The 12,129-nt window shown below is 34.0% G+C and overlaps 1 protein-coding gene across 14 annotated transcripts in view; it reads left to right on the top strand.

The window, feature by feature from the left end:
• The window catches only part of MIER1 (MIER1 transcriptional regulator), a 72,892-nt gene extending 60,974 nt beyond the window's left edge, over nt 1–11,918 (top strand). For 12 of the 14 annotated variants that reach the window (XM_005204465.5, XM_005204463.5, XM_024989592.2 and 9 more), the window contains 3 exons: nt 1,860–1,987; nt 6,188–6,327; nt 8,887–11,918. In XM_005204465.5, coding sequence (XP_005204522.4) covers nt 1,860–1,987; nt 6,188–6,327; nt 8,887–9,215 — 597 coding nt within the window. In that variant the 3' untranslated portion in view covers nt 9,216–11,918. 14 annotated transcript variants of the gene reach the window in all.
• The last annotated feature ends 211 nt before the right edge of the window (nt 11,919–12,129 follow it).

Raw genomic sequence — 12,129 nt, 5'->3', positions numbered from 1 at the left:
TATACCTAACTCACAAGTTTGTTCCAGTGAACCATAGGGAGGACAGTTCTTAAGAGGGAGGGGAATAGTCCATTGAAAATATTCTTTGTTTTTATACCTGGAATTGAAATTTGGATCTTAATCATAGGTTGTATTATGCAGACTTATTTAATTGACAGTTTTTCATAATACTGTTAACTTTGGCATTCCACATAATGTCTTTTCAATTTTTGCTTTCAGTAAAGTACAGTTGACTTGACAGTTGTCTTCTAGAATAAGATTCTAAAAAGGAAGCAAAACACAGCTTGAGAAGGTGATTGGGGTTTTTATTTTTAAAACACTGATAGCTTTGTCTTAAAGCAACATGGGCCAAGTCATGAAGTGGAATCAGAGTGGCAGAAAGAAAAATAGGTGCCACCTAACAAATAGGGATGTCATAAAGTTGACCTTAGGTCTAGTCAGTCCCACAGCAGATACCCAACTTCAGGACCAGAAACTTAGGAGTTAAATCATATCATCTTCCATCTCAAACACTCATTCAGATACACTTTTCCTTTTAAACTCCCAGTATTTTCTATGCAGCAACCCTACCAGCTCTACAAGCAAGGTAGCAAAAAGGAAATTTTGTCAACATCATCTGCCTGTCCCATATATTTAATATGTGTAAGGGGAGCCATTCAGTTCCCAAATAGGTATAACACAGTAAACCACTGGAGTGATTTTGTAAACAAATATTCAGTTCAGTCACTCAGTCATGTCCGACTCTTTGCAACCCCGTGGACTGTGGCATGCCAGGCTTCCCTGTCCATCACCAACCCCCAGAGCTTCCTTAAACTCACGTCCATCGAGTTGGTGATGCCATCCAACCGTCTCATCTTCAGTTGTCCCCTTCTTCTCCTGCCTTTAATCTTTCCCAGCATCAGGGTCTTTTCAAATGAGTCAGTTCTTCATATCAGGTGGCCAAAGTTTTGGAGTTTCAGCTTCGAGCATCAGTTCTTCCAGTGAGTATTCAGGATTGATTTCCTTTAGGATTGTCTGGTTTGATCTCTTTGCAGCCTAAGGGACTCTCAATAGTCTTCTTCAACACCACAGTTCAAAAGCATCAGTTCTTCAGCACTTAGCTTTCTTTATAGTTGGACTAAACATCCATACATGACTACTGGAAAAACCATAGCTTTGACTAGATAGACCTTTGTTGGCAAAGTAATGTCTCTGCTTTTTAATATGCTCTCTAGGTTTGTCCTAGCTTTTCTTCCAAGGAGCAAGCATCTTTTAATTTCATGGCTGCGGTCTCCATCTGCAGTGATTTTGGAGCTCCAAAAATAAAGCCTTACAAATAGCCGAGAAAATAAGAGAAGCTAAAGGCAAAGGAGAAAAGGAAAGATATATCCATTTGAAACAAATATTAACATTTTTATAATAGCTTTTAACTCACTGAAATATTTTTAGCCTTTCTACAATGTAAGTAGCTGAGTCTGGATCAGTGTTGGGATTAGTAAGAGAATCCTTTTTAAAAGGGCATTTAAATTCAGTCTCCCTAGGTGTTCTGTGAGTAAAAGTATTTGCAGATTTCTTGTAACAATTTTAATTCAAATGCCACTGCCAGACATTTTCGATAAAGGAGTATTCATTTTTATAGTAAATGAATATGATACTCTATTTAAAAGCATAATGTTTAGTATCTGAAGACCTGTTGCCAATATATGATTTCTCTGAATGGGAGCTTAGAGTAATTTTTAACACAACTGCTGCTGTATTGTATTTTATAACTGCTATTATTTATTACTTAAAAGTCAGCTAAATTTATTCAAACTTAAGATTTTTTCATGAAATTTACTCCTTTAAGGAGGAAATAATTCTTAAGTATTTGTTTCTTATAGGTTCGAACAAGATCAGTTGGTGAATGTGTAGCATTCTATTATATGTGGAAAAAATCTGAACGTTATGATTTCTTTGCTCAGCAAACACGATTTGGAAAAAAGAAATACAATCTTCATCCTGGTGTAACGTGAGTTCATTTTTTCTTTTTGAGTCATTTTTGCTAAGCTTTCTAAATTTTTCTTGAGAGAATTGTGATTTTTAGACTCTTCTTTCTTTAAAAGCATAAAAGTTGACACCAATTTCAGTTTATCCATTTATTGACATCTTCATGGGGTATTTAGACTTTCAGTGTCTTATAAAACATTGTAAACTACAGTTCATATTATTTGAGACAGCAAATTTATCAAAGTAGATGTTAAGAGTACATGTTTTCAGTAGTATTCCTGAGAGGAGATGGATCAGAAGAGCTGTGAAAGCATGTTTTTGTTAAATTCTGTTCCACATAGTTATATAAGCACATACAGTTTTGATTTAATAACACCAAAAGAGCAGTAAGAATAGGAGAGGCTGTCTTTTCTAAATCTTACAGGGCCATATGCCTAATAGAAATCCTTTAAAGAGGAAGAGAAATTAATATTTTTCCTTGCCCAATCTATTTTAGATCTTGGGAACCAAAAATAAGATCTGGATATAGATGATATCAAAGGGAAAAGACATGGGAATATAATAAATCAGATCAAATTGCATTTTCTTTTTTGTTACAAAATATTTTATAGAGAAATGAACATGTACATGATAAGTTCCCTTTTCCTAAATATTCTGAAGCCTTTTCCTCTAACAGAAATAATATTTAATAAATAATACAACTTTAGCTAACTCCTAGTGATAGAGGGAGTATAGTTTGTTATTATATCCATTTTTTAAGCAAAATGCCTCAATATGTCTAATCCACTCCCCATGCACCAAATTCTCTTAGCTTCTTTTAGTCTAGCTGCGGAATGATACATTATCCCCAATCTGACTAGTAATGTGTTACTGTTAAGTACTTAGTAATAGAGTATCAAACCCTTTATTTCATGTATTGCTCTAAAATACTGATGAACTTTACAGTGAAATTCACTTTACCATACTTGCCTTTATTATTCCCTGTATTATGTTTATGGAATAAAAATAAAGCAGAGTTGTGACTTCATTTGGTCAGCCTGCACCAGTAAAATTCTTAAGCCTAGCCAAATAATTGCCTTTGAAAGATGTGCTTATATGCATACTCTTGTGCTTCTCAAACTACTTGACTGGACTGTTTCTTGGTCATGTTCATTACAGGTGTTTCTTCTGGTCACTTCCCTGTTTGGAGTATTCAAACACTCTAAAATCGAAAGCAAACTTATCTGAAAGGGAATAAATGGGTATAATTGTCCTTGGGAATCATGAAACATTGGACTCTGCCTCATTCCTTTTTGTTCAAAGGCCATAATGAGTAGAATTTTATATATAACAGTATTCCAGTTTTTATATAATTGCTTATTGTTATCAATTTATAGTTAAATTTTTTTTTATTGGTAGCATTGAGACATAATAATGTAGAACTACATATAGCTATCCAGTCTTCAGAGTATATCTTAAAATAGTTTTCAAGCTATAGGGAAAAGCAATAGTAACATCTTTCATCTTTTGACCCATTTCAGAAATAAAGTTCACACATGAACTACAGGCAGTCTGTCATCAGCAGCAGTAAGAATATCAGAATTGCCATGCTGGGTCAGACCCATGGCTCATCCAGTTTTCTCTTTCAGAAAGCATCACCAAGGGAAGTGTTGTGGGCTGGCTTAATTGGTCCTCTGTGACGTCAGGCTCAACAGGTTAGGTAGGGATGTGCTGCTAAACATTTTAGTTTTTCTAATAATCTCTCCATAGCTTCTGAAAAACTTTTTGAAGCTACTTATATCTGTCACCTTGATTCTTCTTAAGGTTTAAATATTCTGTAGATGGAGTAGTCATAGTTAAAAGTAATCCCATATCTTCTCTTTTCTCAGGCTTTAAGAGTTAACAATGTGTCCCCTGGTGTTACGGTATGAAGCAAAGAAATGTTTTCCTGCTAGACAAGAACACTGTTTTGTAGTCTTCAACTGTATTCCCTTTGGGTCTTTTATAAAGTTTTGTGTTTTTTTTTAACTGAAAACTTTTTTTTTTTTTTTTACTCCTCCTCATCCCTTTTAGCTGTGTTAAATCTCCTATAAGAAGCCATGTAGACTGTATATTGCAGATGGGGAGAAATTGTGGTTTTCTCTAGCATAGACATATTTTTGTAGTTTGCCTCCAGGACCTTCTCTTTGCATTAACAGTTGCACTTTAAGTGACCACACAAAACTTAAATGCCTTTAGACAAAAACATTAAGTTAATTAATGCCTTTAGACAAAAATTTGACCGAATTTTTCAATCTTCCTCTTTAGTCAAAATGTATAGTTAAGAGCAGATTATCCTGAAAGTTATTTGCTTATTTTTCTGTTACATAGTTACCTTTCATTTGTTCACCAGAATGAAGCACATTTGCCGCTTTGCTGCCTGTACATGGCCTTTGATAAATACTACTGCAGAGTCTCTCCATTCACTACCTAAAAGAATTGGTAGCCATATGCAATTGAAGATTTTGCTGTAACAGCCTTGCAAATAATTTTTTTTTTTTTTTAAGTAAAAAATAACTCGGCATTATTCCAACTATTTGAATGCTGCTCCAACCCCTTGGGTGGTCTACTTACCTCCTCTTTTCCTTAAGCATTCTGGATGGCATTAACCTTTAAGAAACAGTAGTAATAAGTCTTTAACAATATCATTGTTATATTCAGAGATTTAAAATAATTTTGGTATCTCATCAGTTCTAGTTTCCTTTGAGTGGCTTTTAACATCTTCCATTACCCATTCCCACTACACCAGATTTATTTCCAACAATTCTTCCTAGTGCATTATCTGTTTGTTAGTTTTAATTTCTGAAGTCCCTTTGGCATTGCATTCATCATATTCATTCTGTTTCTTTGTGCCTCAGATTTATTACCTAAGTGTTCTATAATGATGAATGACATAAAGCCAAAGAGATCTTAAAAGACCAACAAATTTAATTCCCTCCGTTTATAAATGAGGAAAATAAAGCCTAAAATGTTAATGAGTGCAGACTGTTACACAGACTTTCAGTAAAGTTCCAAGCCCTTCCATGGTTTCTTTCTTGTCCACATTCTTACTTACCCTGCTCACAAAATTCTGAAAGATTTGTCTTAATATTTCTGTTACTCCTGTTCTGAGGAAATTTAAAAATAAATGATGTATTTAGGTTTTTATTGTACTTCTCTGCACTGTGCAAACTTAGGCATCAATGGTGCAGAGGTAAAGAAAGCAGACTGAACTTAACTGCCTTCACGGGATTATTCAGTACAGGTGACATCAGACTTTTCCTGTAAAGAGGGCTTTGCAGATGTTAAGTTCTGTTGAAACTACTTAGGTCTGTTGTTGGTGTGTAAAAGTGGTCATAGACACTATGTAAATGAATGTATATGACTGTGTTCAGTAACATATTATCCATAGAAATAGATCGGCAGCCCACAGGCCTGCCTTTGCTGACCTTTATTCTAGTGACTCGGTAGCACTGCATAGTTCATAAAACACTTTGCTACACATATCCTATACAACAGCCCAGTACATAGGTCATGTATGATTACATGCATTTTATAACTAAAGACACTAAACCTGAGAGAGAGAGGTATTTAGTTCAGCTCTAACCTCAACCCAGTGTCACTTACCACAAATGTCATCCCATGCCGTTGAGCTCAAAAATTACTTAGGGAAGACGTAAACCCACCCCTGATGATACACGGGCAGATGAAGCTAACAGATAAGCCCAGGAACTTTGCCAGCTTAGTATACCTCAGCTCTAACAGAAGGGTGATACAGAAAGTAACAGGAAGTTTCAGGAAAGTATTTCATTATTAGGTCCTAGTTTGTCTTTCAGATACTGCCATAGTCATAAAATAATCTTTGTAAGCTTTACAATTCCAATCTGTGTTCAGAAATTTTTTTGTACTCCTTGTGATTGACATCATCCCTCTTCATTTACAGCCTTTCTGATTTTAGTTGGGCCACTCTGATCATTTGCCTACAATTTCTAAAGTTTTAAAACTGCCTGTAGGTCTGTAACATTTGCTAGGGTAAAGCCCTCACACATTGTTTTCCTACAGACATTTAACCAAAAGGAACTTTCCATTTCAGTGCTCGCACTGGAATGAATATAAAGAAAAATGAGGATATACTTGCTGATAAAGCCTTGTAAATTTAACCTCAGTTTTAATTTTCAGCTGTTTTTAATATAAGAAAATAATTATCGTTTGCCTCAATTTTAAGGGATTACATGGATCGTCTTCTAGATGAAAGTGAAAGTGCTGCTTCCAGTCGAGCACCATCTCCTCCCCCAACTGCCTCAAACAGTAGCAACAGCCAGTCTGAGAAAGAAGATGGCACTATAAGCAATAGTAATCAGAATGGTAAGCAAGCAGAGAAACACTTGTATTTCTTGATAATGATGGGCACTTTTCCTTCAGTAGCCTGGGAAATTCTGTTTCCGTGTCTATTCAACCCCCAAAGCAGACCTAAAGTAATACCAGATGAAACAGAATATCAGGGTGCATATATACTAACACAGAGAATATGTACAAGTTAATTGGAAAGAATTCCCATTGATACCACTAAAAAGTACATTTAATAAAGTATACCATCAACAATGACCATTTCTTGTAAGAAAATAGTATCTATTTTCTTACCAGGTTGGAATGTCTAGATGTAAGTATTCTTATTTGTTAAGTCTTAGACCAGAACTCCAGCTGTTTCACATCAGAAGTACACAGATACTTAATGAAATACTTTGAGTGCTTATAACAGTTTAGCAGGAAACCTCTTTAAGCATATAAATGGAAAAAAGGTAACAAGGGCATCTTTTAAATATTTTTTCTCTGTGATAGCATAATAACCTAGAAAGATAAGAAAAGATAAAACAGATGTGTCCGCCTGTGCATTCATATTGTACAAAAACATTCATTTTTATGCCCATGAAAAAGAAGCAGAGAAACACATATTTGAGATTCAGATAGGTTCTTGCTTAAAATGTAGAGTGGACCGAGGATCAGTAAGGCCTGGTCAGAGAATTTTCTTGATTTCTACTTTAATTAAAATAGTCTTAAGTAAGACCATCTCTAAGCAGAAAGTAATAAATCTCTGATCCTCTTTAATAGGAAACTGGTAAATTAGAGATAAGCTCTGCCCACCTGCATTCTGATGTAACAGCTTTAGGGGAGGGCCAGTGGAGAGCTAATCCCTTCTCCCCAACAGAAACTAGAAGAGGAACATTGAACAATTTGACCTTTTTTCTGCTCTTTGCTCTCACACTGGCATTTAATATACTGTGGTGAATATATTTTTTCACTTAATGATCCCTTTCCATTCCCTCATTACTTCCCCTCTAAGAACAAGCCAAACAAATATTAGGGCCCAGCAGCCATTTCCTGATTCAAAAACATTCAGGTTCACTGACATGATTTCTAATGCCAGTCACAACCATCCTAAAGTAGAATAAGCAGCTGAGATTGGGACTAGGGTGGAAACTCAGGGAGGCAGACGGTAGGTAGTACAGTCAGCCCTCTGTATCTACAGGTTCCACATCTGCAGATTGAGAATACTTAAGGAATCATCTCTAGAGTATTTATAATAATAAAATGGAAACACTATTTAAGTAATTGCCAGCACAAAGTAAATTCACGTTTTTGCCTTTTGGAACTTTCTGGAGTTTTTTTTAAGTGTTTTGATAGGCAGTTGGTTGAATCCTTTTAACCATTTGATGATACCATGCAGTTAGCCTAGGAACAGTGTTCATAAGTTACTTACACATTACTCCTCCCAGAGGCCATTCACATGGGATACAATTAAGATTTCTAGGCTTTTCAAGGAAAGGAAGACCTTTCCAACCCAATTCTCTTTTTTCATAAGGGGCTTTAATTAGTGTCTTGAAATCTAATAGTGATTTTTGACCTAATGATCGTTTAACCTAGCTTCTTGTGCTTACTATGGCAAAATCACTCCTTTTATATCATATGGTACATAATCTCATAAGCAGTCATGGTTTGAGTGCATTTTTGAGTTGAGAAAATAGAATACTTTCTTTGACCAAAATGTATATTTGAGGGTCATTCTTATTTTTTCAGATAATTAAATTTTCATTTTCTCCAGTAGCACATTCTGTATTTTACATTAAGCATTCACAAAATTTGTCTTCCATTTTGCAGTCAGCTGTAACATGACCTTTTGTTATGTTATCAATTATGCTATTTCTTTTCTCAATCTATTAGGAAGGAATTTGTGTTTGCCTTTAGCGTTTTCAAGTGTATGCTTGTATAGTGCAGGCATTAATTTAACATTATGACAGATTAATGTTAAGAATGAAAAAGTCATGTCATCTTGCTTTTATATGGCAGTTAGAAAACTCAAGCTGCTATAGAAAGAATATAATTTTTTCATTGTTTTAGAAAGTTACAAACTGCTAAACCTGAATAATTTATGAATATCTTTGCTTTAATTCAGCTTATTTAGACTGCTGGTGGATCCATTGCTTATTTGTTGCCATGTAATACCAGCATGCTATTAATACATACCAAATCCTATTCTTAATTTTTTACATTTATTAGCTTAATCTTCACAGCAACCCTATAAATTTATTATCCTCATTGTATGTGTGTGATCAGACTGAGGTACAAGAGAGTGTAAACATAGCTACTAAAGTAAATAGAGCCAGAATTCAGGCTACACACACACACACACACACACACACACACACACTTGATACCTCACTTCCTTGATAAAAAGTTATTTTATAGCTGTTCATAGCACCTTTATAATACACACACACACACACACACACACACACACACACACACACTTGATACCTCACTTCCTTGATAAAAAGTTATTTTATAGCTGTTCATAGCACCTTTATAATAATTTATGAATTTAGCTCTATAATATTAGCAGTTGCTTTCATGTCTCTTCCAACCTAGGGGTGTCATCTAATGGACCAGGTGAAACATTAAACAAAGAAGAAGTGAAAGTTGAAGGATTACATGTTAATGGACCAACAGGTGGAAGTAAGAAACCACTTCACACAGATATGGATACCAATGGTTATGAAACAGATAACCAAACCACTGACCCAAAAATCACCCATATGACTGCAAGAAATGAAAATGATTTTGATGAAAAAAGTGAGAGACCTGCCAAAAGGCGAAGGGTAAACAGCAATGGAAAAGAAAGTCCAGGTGGTTCTGAGTTTTTCCAAGACACAATCTCACATGGAAAATTTGAAGAACTTGAGAACACAGATGACTAAACTTAACTTTCTTTGGAGTAAATTCTGGTGTGACTAAAATTTTCAGGGTTGATGGGTTACCTTAAAAAGTTAATTTCCTTGAAGCAGTTGGTTAAAATTTGAATTGAGTCCTAACTTTAGTAAATAAGATTTCATAATTCTGCTTTGCAGATTTTTTACTTTAAAATTGTAAAGGCCCTTTTAAGGAAATAACAAATAGTTTAGTAAATTTGAATGAACTACAGATACATCTGTACCTTCTTATTTGATGTATTAATCCTAAAATTTCACTACAAGGTATTTGCTTAGTTTGATGGCAGAGAAGGAAAAAATAAGTTCAAATTTCTGATTAACATCAATTTTTCTGAGTTTCTTGAAATGTCTTTTATAACAGACATTTTTCTCTCCATACAAATTGAGTATCATTATTAAGGAAACCCTTATGAATCCTGAAAGTTATGCTAGCATGATTTTTTTATATATAGAAGTTTAAAAATAAACCAAGTCAGGTTTGTGTATGTAAAATTGTTGACATCAATGATGTCTTTCCATATTCTTATCTGGGCTTAAGAAATACATTCTGTATTTTTCCAGATTCTTTGTAGCCTTTGAAAGATTTTTACAGTACATATGTCTTGACTGAGCTGTCCTTTCTTAACACAAAAGCTTGTATAATTTTCTTAACTTGTACAGTTGGTAAACTTTTATGAGAGGAGTTGATATTCTGAGTCTGTCAGCTTTCATTTTATTTTGCTAAGGTTTTTCTAATGAATTTTTAAGTGTTTGTGTAGTAACTGAGTCATGTTTCTTATCCAGGTGGTAAAAGCATTCATAAAGGATTGTGAACATTTGTTTTTTCAAGTTTTTACTTAAGGACAAATAGTTTGAGAACTGAAATTAAGCATGATACTTAGATCACATAGTTTGTTTTGCATTTGCTATAATTTTCAAAATTATTTTTGAAGCAAAACAGAAGTTTAATGTTGACTTCAAGTGCTTAAATGTATCATGCTGACCAGAATCCCATTCAGTTATTTTTATATGCTTTATAAAATTTCCCATTTTTGCATTAAATAAACAGGGGAAAAGGTTAAGTGATACTTAGATATTGGCACACACAAGGAGTTGGCAGGCAACAATATTGATTTTATGAGGAAAAAGTGATAAACTTACCTGGTGATAATAGATCACCAGATAATTAGGTTTCCAATTACAGTCCAGCTTTTCATATTTGATAGTACATTTCCAAAGTGAAAATAAGCTATTGAGTAACCATTGCTCTGTGTGATTACAAATAGGATCATCCATTCACAAAGAGTCAGAGATGACTTGAGCAACTGCACTGATTTGCATCACCTTGCAAGAGTGCCATTTTATTTTTAGTGCAAAATTCTTATTTAAAAAAATGTAGTTTTATACAGCTGATAGACCAACCTATATCCAAACTTTTATAAAAGATTATTAACTACTCTTATCACACAGACATACCCCCAAATACTTCTAGCAGTTCATTTTCAGCCATCAAAGAGCCAGTGTCTTTTTAGAATATGTCTTCTGTGGTCTTGTTTTTAATGGCTCAACTGTCTAATGCAATTGAGTAGAGGTTTGCACTGAGAAATTATGGTTTAGGCCTTATTCTCCATGAAGTATTACTATTAACCTATGTTCAGACTGCTTCCCTCCACCAATGTGAACAACTTTTTTCCCCCAAACAGTGTTAAAAGCCACTTTACAACACTTGACTTTACATGATGTAGATTCACTGTTATTACATATAGATCCAAGTAAATCAAAGTTTTGGGTGAATGTGGTGAGAAGCGTGAGCTCTTTGTTGTTTTGTTTTACCTAGAACATTAATTTATCCAGAATGGCAGCTTTAGCAGATGGTCACAATCCATTTTCTAAATCAGATTTTATTATATGAATCCAAAGTATCCTAGCTCTTTTTCAAAGATGGTCTATAGAAATAGTGATGATGTACTTTTTTTAAGTTGTTGCAATATTAGAGATGCCATTTTCACCTTTTCTTAAAAGATGCATTTTGTTAACAGGTTTGTGAAGTTCTTGCAAACTGATATTACAGGAACATTTTAAATAAATTCTCAGGCATGTTTGCAAATACGGCACATGTTGTATACATGTTAGGAAATTTTACTTTTCTTAATATTTTTAAAGTCTGCCTAATGAAAAACATTCCACTATTATAATACATAATGCTCAGCTTTTCATAGAGAAATATTTAATTGTATTTTATGTTTATACAGGTATTTCACACAGTATGTTCTTTATAATGCAGCCACTATAACTTGATAAGTCATTGCACTACTTTAAAAAATTTTAGTAATATCATGAATTTAATTTGCTTAAGATTTAGTACATTTCATAACTCTTGACAAACTGCATTGGGAAAAGAAACCTTCGTTAATAGTTACTTAGTCTCCCTCACCCCATACCTACCCCCTAGCAAAGCACTATCTTTATTTGGAATGGTATTCTGTTTTATGATGTGTTTTCAAATAGAGTTCAAAATTTGCAACTCAGTTCAACAAAACATATCTGTTGAGCTTTAAAACGTATTTGAAATAATATTTAAATAGTCATTTAAAATTATGGATTAATGTTTTTAAATTTATGCATAATAATTTTGCACTGTAAAATAATTCCCTTCCCCGGTTCCCTGTCTGCCATTCTGAATATGCTTATTAAAATATTTTTTTAAACACATTTGCCTACATAATGCTTTGTGAATGATTTTTAGTAGATTGAGTAGGTGTTAATTATAGATTTTAAGTTTGAATGATGCACAGTTTACAGTGTGAATGTATACAATTTCTGTTCTTTTAGCTCCTAGACAAGGGTGTGAAATAGTGTTTTAGTGGCTCCTGATACCTTTTACCTCATGGGTAGATGGACAGATGATGTATTTTGGTTTTTT

Source organism: Bos taurus, chromosome 3 (genome assembly GCF_002263795.3).
Source record: "Bos taurus isolate L1 Dominette 01449 registration number 42190680 breed Hereford chromosome 3, ARS-UCD2.0, whole genome shotgun sequence".
Taxonomy (NCBI): Eukaryota; Metazoa; Chordata; class Mammalia; order Artiodactyla; family Bovidae; genus Bos; species Bos taurus.
The sequence above is the reverse complement of the archived record's forward strand: the minus strand, read 5'-3'. Positions and strand labels throughout refer to the sequence as shown.